At 49.6% G+C, this 12,039-nt stretch overlaps 2 protein-coding genes across 8 annotated transcripts in view; one reads left to right on the top strand and one right to left on the bottom strand.

The window, feature by feature from the left end:
- Window positions 1-10,513, bottom strand: part of CCM2 (CCM2 scaffold protein) — a 326,059-nt gene extending 315,546 nt beyond the window's left edge. Inside the window, exons 1-2 of one of the 6 annotated variants that reach the window (XM_069210899.1) lie at window positions 10,011-10,060; window positions 8,750-8,795 (exon numbers count right to left, since the gene is read on the bottom strand). The gene's annotated coding sequence lies outside the window, so the exon portion shown is untranslated. Of the gene's footprint in view, window positions 1-8,749; window positions 8,796-9,674; window positions 9,891-9,991; window positions 10,123-10,397 lie in introns of those variants that run through there. The other 5 variants (XM_069210902.1, XM_069210903.1, XM_069210904.1 and 2 more) reach the window with 5 other exon arrangements.
- A 221-nt stretch (window positions 10,514-10,734) lies between these two features.
- Window positions 10,735-12,039, top strand: part of ANAPC15 (anaphase promoting complex subunit 15) — a 51,995-nt gene continuing 50,690 nt past the window's right edge. The window contains exon 1 of one of the 2 annotated variants that reach the window (XM_069210907.1): window positions 10,735-10,882. Coding sequence is in view for 1 of the 2 variants with exons in the window: in XM_069210906.1 (XP_069067007.1) it covers window positions 11,017-11,019 (3 nt within the window). In the remaining variant the exon portion in view is untranslated. Of the gene's footprint in view, window positions 10,883-10,930; window positions 11,020-12,039 lie in introns of those variants that run through there. The other variant, XM_069210906.1, reaches the window with a different exon arrangement.

Genomic DNA, 12,039 nt, shown 5'->3' with positions numbered 1-12,039 from the left:
TCCTGTGTCGTAAAGGCGAGTGCGGAGTATCTGGTGGCAGACAGTGTCAATGGCTACGGAGAGTTCCAGGAGGATGAGTGCGACGGTCTCGCCCTTGTCGACTCTGGTTCTGATGTCGTCAGTACAGGCGATGAGGGCAGTATCAGTGCTGTGGTTCTTGCGGAATCCAGACTGGGAGGTGTCGAATGTGTTGTTTTCCTCTAGGAAGTGAGTCAGGCGTGTGTTTACTAACTTCTCGGTGACCTTGGCGGTCAAAGGGAGAAGAGAAATTGGGCGGTAGTTGGTAAGGTCACCAGGGTCTGCTTTGGGCTTTTTCAGGAGTGCGGTTACTTGTCCGTGCTTCCAGGAGTCTGGGAAGGTGGTGTCGTCGAAAGACCTGTTGATTACAGCACGAAGCTTGGGAGCAATGGTTTGGCTGGCCTTGCTGAAAATGTGGTGGGGGCAGGGGTCCGAGGGGGAGCCTGAGTGGATGGGATTCATCGTTTTTTCTGTTTCTTCGTCAATGGTAGGGGCCCTGGTGTGTAGTACGTTGGGGAGGGGGGGGGGGGAGTGAGTTGTTGTTGGTCGTGTCGGTGGTGGAGGTGATGAGTGCTGGTGGTGTGAAGCTGTTGTGTATGTTTAAGATTTTGTGGTGGAAGTGGTTGGTGAGGGATTCGCAGAGGTTGTGTGTGAGAGTGGGGTTGATGTTGCTGGGTTTGGGTTTGGAGAGCTCTTTGATGATGGTAAAGAGTTCTTTGCTGTTGTGTGAGTTACTGTCTATGCGTTCCTTGTAGTATGCCCTTATGGTGGTGTGAATGAGATGGTGATGTTTGCGTATGGTGGTTTTGAGGGTGGAGAAGTTGGTGGTTGAGGGTTCCTGGCGCCAAGCTTTCTCTGTTTTGCAGCATTCACGCTTGGAAACTTGGAGTTCCGTGGTGAACCAGGGGGCGTTCTTGATGTTGCGGGTGGTGATGTTTCTTCTAAGAGGAGCGAGTGAGTCAGCGCAAGTCCTGGTGGTCTGTAAATGAGGGTTCTTCTGAGGGTGGTGTTGGCGTTTATGTGAATTAGGAAGTGCATGTGTTCTGCTCTGTCTAGGGTGTCGTGTGTTGGTGGTGGCCTTTATGGTGTTTTTATGTATAATGGCGATGCCACCTCCTGGTTTGTTTAGACGATCTCTACGATGGATTTTGTAGCCCTCTGGGATGGCTGTGGCTATGTCGGGCTCAGACGAGGGATTCAGCCAAGTTTCCGTGAGGAAGGCAATATCCGGTGAGTGTGATGTGATAAAGTCCCAGAGTTCAATGGCATGCTTGTGTACGGGGCGGGTGTTTAGGAGTATACAGTTTAGGTGGTTGCGGGGGTTGTTGTGGTGCGTGATGGTGTTGGTGTGGGGGGTGTTAGTGTTGCTGCAGAGCATGGTAGCGTTGCGGGCGTGTTGGGGTTGGTGAGGATTGTGTAGGTGTGTTTGGGATTGGTGTTTTGGTGCATGGTGGAGTTGTTGTGGGGAGTGTTGGTGTTGCTGTGGGTTGTGGTAGTGTTGTTGTAGAGTGTGCTAGGGTTGCGGGCGTGTTGGTGTTGGAGTATGGTGTGGTGGGGTTGGTGAGGATTGTGTGGGAGTTTTTGGGGTTGATGTGGTGCGTGGTGGTGGTGTGGGGTTGGCGTGGGGGTGTTCTGGTGTTTGTGGGGGTGCAGGAGAACCGGCAAGCATAGCAGGTGAAGGGTCCCTGTGTGGGCTTGGGCGCAGACGGGGAGCAGCCCTGGGTTGAGGGAGTGGGGTGTGGTGGTTGAGTAGTGTTGTCTAGGGGGGTCAGGGTTGAGAGGGCCAGGGGTGGACTGTCCCTCTCCTTGAGAGTGCTCCAGACACCTCCATCATCTGCCGCTATCCACGCCGTGCCAGGGCCGTTTCTTGAGCCCCTGGGGCTTGGCTGAAGCCTGCTGACTCTGGGAGTGCAACAGAGCCATCGGATCGCCGACGACCCGGTGAGCGGGACTGCGAGGATCCCGCTGAGCTTGGCGCGTTGGCGGGCCCGCCGAGCGCCACAACTTGTGGAGACAACCCCATGCTGCCAAGGGCCCCCAGATAATTTGGAGGGACACCCAGGAGACTGGTGCCCGGTGAAACCGGCGGTGACGAGATCGCCCGTGAGACGGGCCGCGACGTGGTGCGGCCTGGGGCCGGGTTGCTGGCCGGCTGTAGCTGCCGCCTTGGGCCTCGGCAGTATTCGGGTGGCCGTGGCCCCAGAACAGGAGGCACGGGCACCTGGGAGACGGGCGCCCACGGCGGTGGCCGGCTTGTGGCCCGCGCGGGACAGCGAAGAAATGAGGTGGCGTTGCCCTGGCTGACTGGTGGGGCAGTGACGGGCCGCGGAGAGATGGCACCCCTGGACGTCGCTGAGCACTGGAGGATAGTGCGCTGGTGAGGGGACACAGGAGACGCAATTAGCCGGGGCCCCCCCGTGGCTGTCTGGCCGCGAGAGAGACTGTTTGGGCCCCCCCAGTGCCTGATCCTTCCTGGGGGTGCCTTGGGGGCAGTCGGTGGCTGTGGGCTCTGGAGCCGTGCCTGGATCTGCGAGGGGGAGAGTGGCCCACGCTACACGAGGAGGGCCAGTCCGGTCAGGTTGGCCACCCTGGCCTGAGATGGGACTGTAGTGGAGCTGGACGGTGCACCCCATAGGCTGGTTCGTAGAGATCGCTGGCTTCCGTGGAGCGGGCTGGGGGGCCCTGATGCTGTGTGTGCCTGTCGCTACGTTTGTGCTACGTCTCAGCACTTCTGTTCTTCTCTTACAGGAGATACATTTTTGGGGGTCCACGTGCCCGTTTTTGACCCGTTATGGCTTTGACCAGGCATACCACTCGGGGTACAGGCAAGGGGCGTGGCGATACTACTCCACCGGGGTTACCCCTTGACGGTGCAGCAAACATGGGGGGACTCACAGGGGAGATATGTGGCCCTAACGGGAAGGCTGGATGGCCGCACTATAAACTTACTTAGCATCTATGCCCCGCCTGCTGGGCTTGAGGGGTTCTCCGGCGCCCTCACTGCCCTCTTCACCCAAATGCCTGTGGGGTTAACGACAGTGGGAGGTGACAAACGCTGTCCTGGACCCAACTCTGGACATTACGGGGCCCCTGTCTGAGACACGGTCGTGGGCGCGAGTTGGCCCAATCGATAATGAAAACGGGACTTGGTGATGCCTGGCGAGTGTGGCACCCCTGTCACCAGCAATGCACACACACTTCGGCGGCACACCATACCCAGGCTCGTACAGACATGGTCTTTACATGGGCCACTGATCTTTCTCTGGTCGAACAGGTCCAGATCCACGCTCGAGCCTCTCTGATCATGCCCCAATCTTGATGGTTACTGACCACCCGGAGCAACACCGGAGGAGTCTCAACACTTGGTTTCTCCAAGACGAGACTTACTCTGCGGACCTCCACAAAGAGATTACACTTTACTTTAGCGAAAATACCAGCTTGGTCCCATCTCGAATCACTCTCTGGGTAGCGGGTAAAGCCACAATCCGCGGCCATGCGAAAGGCCTCCTGCGAGGTAAAGAGAGGGAGACACAAGCCCATATCACATCCCCCGAGGCCTGGGCGCTCCTTCTGGAGCGTGAGGCACTTGATCCCTGGGGTGGTGGGGACCAGGGGCAGGCTCTGGAGCTGGTGAGGCAAGAAATTTGAGCCCACTCCTTGGAGGAGGCAAAACAGATCTGGCGGGTGACACAGGCTCTGGTCTATGGTTGGGGGATAAAAATAGTAGGGTCCTGTATTGGCTGGCCACTGGACCCCAAAAGGGGCGAGTGATCCCCGAGATACAGGATGAGTCTGGGCAGATACATACAACCCCTCAGGACATAGCGGAGATCTTCGCCCACTATTACGCTGTACTATACAAAGCGGTGCCTAGACCTCTTGTCGAACAACAGATGCCACTATTAAATGAGATAACCCTGCCAACCCTCTCGGCCTCGGTTAGCAGAGGTCTCGATGACCCCATAACCCTAGGAGCAATAGGGGAGGCCGTTTTGAATCTTCGCTCCGGAAGGACCCTGGGCCCAGATGGCTATCCAGCAGAATATTACTCCAGGTTTCGCGACCTCCTGGCGCCTGATCTCCACGGCCTCTATACGGAGGCACTGGAGGGAGGCACCTTCCCTGCTGAACTGGACCGGGCCACCATTGTTGTGCTGCCTAAACCTAGGCCACCCTCTCGATGCTGCGCGGACTATCAGCCAATATCCCTAATCAATACAGAGCTCAAGATTTACGCCAATATATTAGCCAGCCGCCTGCAGCCGGTGCTGCGACACCTGATCCATTCGAATCAGTGTGGCTTCATGGCCACCCGCAGTACTAGGCATTGCCTACGAAGGCTTCATGTAGCCCTAGCGCATAGGCACACACTGCGTGCCCCCCTGGCCCTCCTCCTAATTGATTTTGAGAAGGCATTTGACATGGTGGATTGGGGCTACCTGGATCTGGTTCTCCGGAGGGCGGACTGGGAGCTCCTGTTCGACAAATGGTTCACTTATTATATCAGGCGCCATCGGCCCGGGTCCTTGTGAACGGTTGGCAGTCGGAGGTCATACAGATCGAGAGGGGTAGACAGGGGTGCCCCCTGCACCCCCTCCTCTTCACGCTAGCCATAGAACCCCTCGCTCAGATGATACGCCAGGATGCTCTACTTGTCGCACCTGGAAATAGGTGGCCCCCGGTGTCTTCAATTGATCCATATTTTCAGTGAGGCGTCTGGCCTCAAAATGAATGCTAAGAAGTCTCTGCTAGGTCCACTTTCTGAATCTCTAGCATTAGTAGATTGGCAGACAACCATCCCTATCCGGCAATTAAGCTGTGCATACATTGGTATTCAAATCGCACTTGATCCCGACATGACCTGGGCCTTTAACCTCAACCCGCTCTCGCGAAGAGTGAAAGCGGATCTGTGCCGTTGGCAGCATCTGCCGCTTAACGTTATGGGACACATAGCACTGTACAAAATGTTGATCCTACCCAGTTTTCTATATATCCTCCATAATCTCCCCATCCAGATCCCCCGGCACTGGTTTCGGGAGATGGAGGCGGTGGCCTGTTCCTTTGTGTGGCGGGGAGGCCAGTGCCACCTCTCTTGGGACTCCTGTCAATGTGGAGTCTTCGAGGGTGGTCTGGCCATGTCGAATTTATATCTTTACTACCTGGCTGTACAGATACTCACTATTAATGAATGGCTCACTGGGGGGGTGGGATGATCCAGCCTATCGATTAGAGCTGGCCAAGATGGGATTCCTACGACTTATGGATTTGTTGTATGGCTCCTCTATCCCCAGGGATACACCTGAAATTACCAGCCAGGTTCTATATGGGCGGCGCGCAGCCCAGAAGTTGACGGGATGGTGGGGTCGAGTCACCCGGCCCACTCAGCTCTGGCGGGGATGCCAGAGGTTGCTTCTCTTGAGGGCTTTAGGACGACATAGGCATCACAGTAGTAGGAGATGTCTGGGAGGGTACGAACATGATGTCCTTTCAGCGACTCCAGGAGACACAAACCCTGAACCAGACAATTCCATAAATTCCAACAGCTTTGGCATGCCCACATCAGACACGGCACCCAATCCCAGACTTTAGTCCCATGGAGGCAAAGACAATGATGGGAACGCTGGGTGGGGTGGTGTGTCACAGATTTACCGCTCCCTGGTGCTGAACGCCTCTTTGTCCCTCCTGGCCCTGCGGGCCCGCTGGGAGGACTGGTACCTTAGAGGAGGAGGAGGATTGGCGGGGATGCATTGATGGCACTGTGCACTCTGGCAATATCCGCGAGGCTCCAAATGGTTCAGATGTATTTTTTGCACTGTGCTTATCTGACACCGGCCCGATTGTTCCGTGCTGGCCTCAGACCTGACCCCTGATGTGGTAGATGCTCCCATTCACCAGCTGATTTTTTCCATATGGTTTGGTCGCGTCCTAGGATCCAACGGTACTGGGAGGGGGTCCTTGGTGAGCTGTCCGCACTATTGGGTCTTGACTTGGCCACCTCTCCTAAAGTGGCCCCCCTGGGGGTGATAGAGGGAGTGGGGAGCTCTCGGGCAACCCCCACACTAGGGGGCACTGCTCTGCTTATAGCCAAAAGGGACATTGCCAGAAGTTGGTCATTTGCAAATCCTCCAATCACTGCAGCAGTGGAGGAGGGGGGTGGATTGGTGTGCTCAAATGGAACGTTCCATCTCCTGGGCAGGAGGATGTGGGAGTAAATATCACAAGATTTGGAACATTTGGTTGGATAACGTTCCCCCCTGAATGTGTTTTCAGACATGCGGGCCGAGTGGTGTAGAGTGGACCAGTGGTGTAGAGTGCAGTGATGCAGAGTAGAGTGCAGTGGCATAGAGAGCAATGACAGAATGCAGTTGTGTATAGTGAACTGGCATAGAGTGCAGTTGTTGAAAGTAGAGTGGCATACAGCGGAGTGGTGCAAAGTGGAGTAGAGTGGCAGAGTGCAGTGGCTTGGAGTACATTGTTTCAGAGTCAAGTGTCAGAGTGGAGTGATGAGCACAGAGCAGAGTGTTACAGAATAAAGTGCATTGGCGTAGAGTGTACTGGCGTCGAGTGCATTGGCAAAGAGCGGCGTAGAGGTCAGTGGCTTTGAGTGAAGTAGTGTAGAATTCAGTGGCAAAGAGTGCAGTGGCGAAGAGTGCAGTGGTGTAGCGTGGCAAGGAGAGCATTGGCATGGAGTAGAGTTGTACAGGATAGATTATATAAAGGCGTAGCGTGAAGTGGCGTAGAGTGCAGTGGTGCAGAGAGGTGTTAAGTGGAGTGGCACAAAATAGAGTGAAGTGGTGTAGAGTGGACTATTCATGGTGTGGTACTACAATGCAATTACAGACAACACATTTTCAATTGAAATAACCATTAAATATGCACAGACATACAGTTTTACTAATAAAACTATACAGTGTACAGAAGAAAATTCAAAATGTCATCACCTAGTGTAATGATTTGTTTTGATCACAATAAAGTATTTGTTTCCAACACACTTTAGAAATAACAAAAAATGTGTTTCATTTGTGTTGCTAATTCAGATATAGTCTGAAATACTTACACAGTGCACTTAAATATTGTGTACTACAAAAAAAAAAAAAAAACTTTTACCTACCCTCCAGCATCCAGCAAGATAACTTTGAAAGATAAGTAAACAAGCGCCCTTGGAAGACAGTGCATCACATTTGGCCTATGTCTTTGAATGAACCTCAAATGTGAGAAGATAAGAACAAGATTTACTGGTATTTTTGTAGAAAGGGAGCACACTGCAAGGTTTTGTAAATAAGGTTGAGCAAGGGATGGCACCTACTCAAGCTGGACGGACTAAAAAAAATAAAGCCAGCAAATGGAAAGCAGGAAAATGTGAGTTAAAAACCACAAAGCCAATGGCAAGCAAAGGGGAGAATGCATTCCTAGGTCAGTTTTCTGAATGCCCCCAAGACGCCTCTAACAAACCAGACAGCTGCACAGTTTGGTACACTACAACCTAAAAAACTGGAACAGAATGATACAACACATCGTGCTTACCTGTGCAACGATGTACATGTCACAAGTTAATAGATAGTTTCCAGTGATTCGATATAATACAAGCAAAGGAAATTCATACTGACAGTTCATAAACCGAAGCTTGTTTTTGTACAAACAATACCTGAATACAGAACTTCAGAGAGTCACCATGCTATCAACACAATGTAAAAAAAAAAAAAAGTTGCTGACAGCTCAAACCTGCAAACTAGTCCGTAATTAATTGCCATTGCTGAAAGACTGAGCTTAAAACATTCAATGCATTATGCATTGTGCATTTGATGCAACCAACTTGGACTACCAGATACGGTGTTCGTTGCAAACACAGCAAGGGAGATATTAATACTCAAAAGACATATTCTGCCAGGCCATACATTTTGCCAGTAGTTCTTTTCTTCGATACATGTTGCCATTAGACATCCAAAGATCCAGTCTGTCATCAATTTCTATTAACTGCAGACTGCATGTAAAGTTATTTCAATCTGTACCAATCAGGCCATGGACTTCCCTTAATGACGTCCGTTGAAAGGGGACATGCTGGAGAAACTGCAATTTGTATCTTTATCTTCATTTTCAGTGCCTCCAGTCCATTTAAGCCTCCGTACAACACATGTACGAATTTACTTGATAGCGCTGCCAGTTAAAAGATGTGTTCACATTGCAGTGACAAAACTGGACTTCAGTCAAGAATCCATACTCCATCTCCACGGGTAGACAAAGTACCAAAGGACGTAACTCTGGATGTCATTGGGAACAGGCAGAGCTGGATTGGAACCTAACCTCCTCCTCCTCTCCACAGGAAGGGGCTAGAAAGCATGGTCAGCATCACTACCCTTTCTCCTAGAATCACCTGGAATGCTTAGAAGCTAATCGCCACAGCAGGAATTTACTTCCTAACCTAGAAGATCTTGTTGAACAAACACAATAATACGGTTTCTCGATCTTGCCACACGGTCATTGAAGGAGTATAATCTTCAATCCATCGGAGCCCATTTTAAATCAGGCAATCACCGCCACAGATTACATCGATGGCCTCAGCTTCTGAAAGCCATCTGCAATCCAGCAAACAAAACAGCTCAATCTATTCTCATCCTCCACATTCACAGGTTAAGTTGCAAAACATAACCCGCATTATCTAAAGCCCCTTAGAGAATAACCCAAGCCTTCCAAACTGAAACTCCACACCAAATGCAACTCGGGGATTACATACCTGTGGACAACCTCTGATGGATGAATCACAAACTGATGGCCGTAGTCTGCATAAAGATCAAAGAGGTCAAGTAATTTCTAAATGTTCAGCTGTACACATACACAGTAACCCACCATAACATATAGGGTCAAGATAAGCATGCATCAGCACAGGTGGCATGTTCATTCAGGATAGCTGTAGGACTCACCAAGAAGAGCAATAATTTATCTGTTACCTACCTAACGCAACTTAAAATCAATTTAAATGCCGCTTTCACACTCGCCACAGTACACATACGAATGCCACAATTATCACTCAAACTGAGAGGTGGCACGTGGAACTTTGAAGTAAATGAAACCCAACAATAACCCTTGCTCTCAATTGGAAAAAAAAGTTACTGCTTTGCTCGCTCTCAATATTTCCGAACCGCCCACAACTTATAATCAAAACAAATTCTCCGTCCCAAACGACTTCAATCACTGCCGCCACATTATTCACTACTATAAATTGAAACAATAAACAACAGATAACAATAGAAACCAAATGGAGTCTATGTACAATTTACAAATTCAAGATGTAAAAATCGACACATTTATTTACAAGCTAAACAGTGCAGTGGGGAAGCACACGCATGCCGGGAAAGAACATACAATGTACATAGAAGACGTTACTCGGGCATTGAAAATGTGACACAAAGAAACTTAAAAAATGAGGTCACATTCCAAAGTACTCATGCTCATCACTACTTAATGAGAATAAACAGAAACTGAGTCAATGTACTCCAGTCCACATTATTCAACGGCATCACCACGTCTCCGCTAAAAACTTAGAAGTATACATTTAGCAACGCTGTCAGTCCAGCCACTCAGGCTAACGACATGGCAAAACCCAAGCACCCATCGGCAAAACAAGCCTGTCAAGTATGTAACGTGGTACTAGCTCCTACCGGAATAAAACGTACACCTTCCCGCCCAGTAAGCATTACTGGTATGGTAAATAGCATGAATTCTAAGCAGACCTGCCACGGTAGCCAATCAAGATTACCACTATATAACTGACACTCTCACAAACGATTATGGCGTCACTTTACACTTTCACGCCTGTGACATCACTGCATAACTTTACTAACTGTGTCAACAACATCCCTAACTGCTTATCTCTCAACCACTGATCATCAGGTGGACCCCTCTACACCCCCCGCCCGCGACAACTTTTGCCCCGTAATTTCTGAACCCAAGATCCCCGCCCAACAGCGCCCGTTACCAGTCACTAGGGCGGCTACCTTCCATCTTGGGTGTAAACGCCCCCAGCATGCCCCGCGCGAGGAGGGGTGCCGTGCGAGGCAGCCGGAGGACTTACGTCATGCAGATGGTCATAGAGCAGCAAAGAGTATGATAGAGAGCCCAAGAAAGTGGTTTGAAAAAGTGTTCAGCAATTGCCGGGTGTACTTCAACTGAATTAAAGCACCTTAGTGCAAAAATATAGAATGTGAAATAATGTAAGCACTGCAAAAATACACAAATCACCTTTCTATTTTAAGAAAAAGCATGTTACTAAAATTGTAAATTGGTACCTTATAAAAATATAACAATATTCGAAGATTTCCTAAAGGACTTTTAAATCGGGCGTTTATTAAACATTTTTGTCATATCTTAGTAAGGCGGCATACCACCTATTCAAGGTGGTCTCATCTCCATCGTCAAGGGAACTATTTTCTGTTATGCATGGGCAAATTGAATTCTCGCTAAGCTGTAAAGTCAACGCTTTTGCCTACGGCCATCTTTCAATGGAGAACTTATCACCAGTCAATAATATCAACAGACCCGCAAAGCCGCTCCTGGCAAAGAGGTTGCAGCTTGTAATAAATACGCTGGTACCGGAAATCACCAAACAGCTGTTCCCAACGGTACAACCATGTGGGTACGGGGATCTGCTTGACGGTCATAATCAGACACCATCCCTAGTAAACTAGACGCAGTCCCCTCAAGATTCCCCTTCAAGATGGCCGCCGCAGCTGATGGGAGACTGACTGGTTAGTCCTGCTTCATTGTCAGTGATATTTTGCCGCCGGTAACTGGCTGGCAAGTTGCAGAACGGATCGCTGTGGTCTGAAGTGACGGCCTTTGGCCGTCTTTATCAAAGGATAGGGTCAAGGTAGGTAAAAAGAGGGGGGCGTTATTGTGAAGAGACTCCAAGGGGTAGTGTACGGGAAGTCAAGAAGACTTGAGTGGGGTTAAAATATTGAGCTCAGTGTTGGAGAACAGGAGAGTATAGGGAATGATACATGCATGGTGAGTGGCACTGCTTACAGTATGCTGTCGTAATCCAAACAAACTGCGTATAGACAAACGTTTTTTCTTTAAGTGGGTTAGAATAGATAAGCTTTCAACAGTTCGATGACAGCTTTAGCCTGAACTTTTTGGCCTTTGACCCATTGAAATGTGACTTGACATTTCTGACCTTTTGAAATGTCTTGACATTTTTGATTCAAATGAAAAACATTATCACAAGCCGACAAAAGTCCCTCTTGTCGTTGGCTGTGCTACACCAACAAGAGTTGGAACCAAACGAGGTGAATACGTGCGGAAATTACATTTGTAGGTCATTCCACTTTCTGCTTCAGAAATTAACGGTTTTCCTTATATAGCAAAATTTGATTCCCTTGTAATGTGCACAATACTCTCTCCAAGGACTTATTATTTTTGGCAAGTTCAGAGATATAAACCAGAGCATCGTCTCGAAAGACTGAAACCCCTTTAACATCTTTAAACATGGGGTGGGTTATGTGTTGAAATACGGAGGCTGCCCGGACCAAACCAAACTGCATCCGGCAATATTCGAATGGTCGAGCTGGAGGTTCAAAAGCGGTAACATGTTGATTGTAATTCCACCAGATATTATGCCAACGATAAATCAAGCAGATGATTTCAACTATGGGTGCTTCAATTTTGTGAAAATGGTGGACCAAATCCTGTACAATTTTGGCGGCTGTCAACAATCTGAGCAGGTGTCACAGCGACATTTGGGCTGGAAGGCACCTGCGGTGTGTGCACAATCAAATCCGGGAGTCACGTGTACTTGATTTGAGCTTAGGTTTTTTTCATGGTGGCTGTGCTTCTGCATATAACACTGCCCTCATAGATTATACACGGGGCTACTGCAAATGCATGATTTTGCATATGCAACGTTTTCCACATAATTGTATTGTATGGTAATAGTATTTATATAGCGCTTACTACCCCTGACGAGGCGTCTAAGTGCTTTTCGGTGAGTAGCACGCTAATCTGGAACCCAACAAGAATTAGTGATGG

This window comes from Pleurodeles waltl, chromosome 10 (assembly GCF_031143425.1).
Source record: "Pleurodeles waltl isolate 20211129_DDA chromosome 10, aPleWal1.hap1.20221129, whole genome shotgun sequence".
Lineage (NCBI taxonomy): Eukaryota > Metazoa > Chordata > Amphibia > Caudata > Salamandridae > Pleurodeles > Pleurodeles waltl.
Note: the sequence above shows the minus strand (reverse complement) of the source record. Positions and strands in the feature narration are given on the sequence as shown.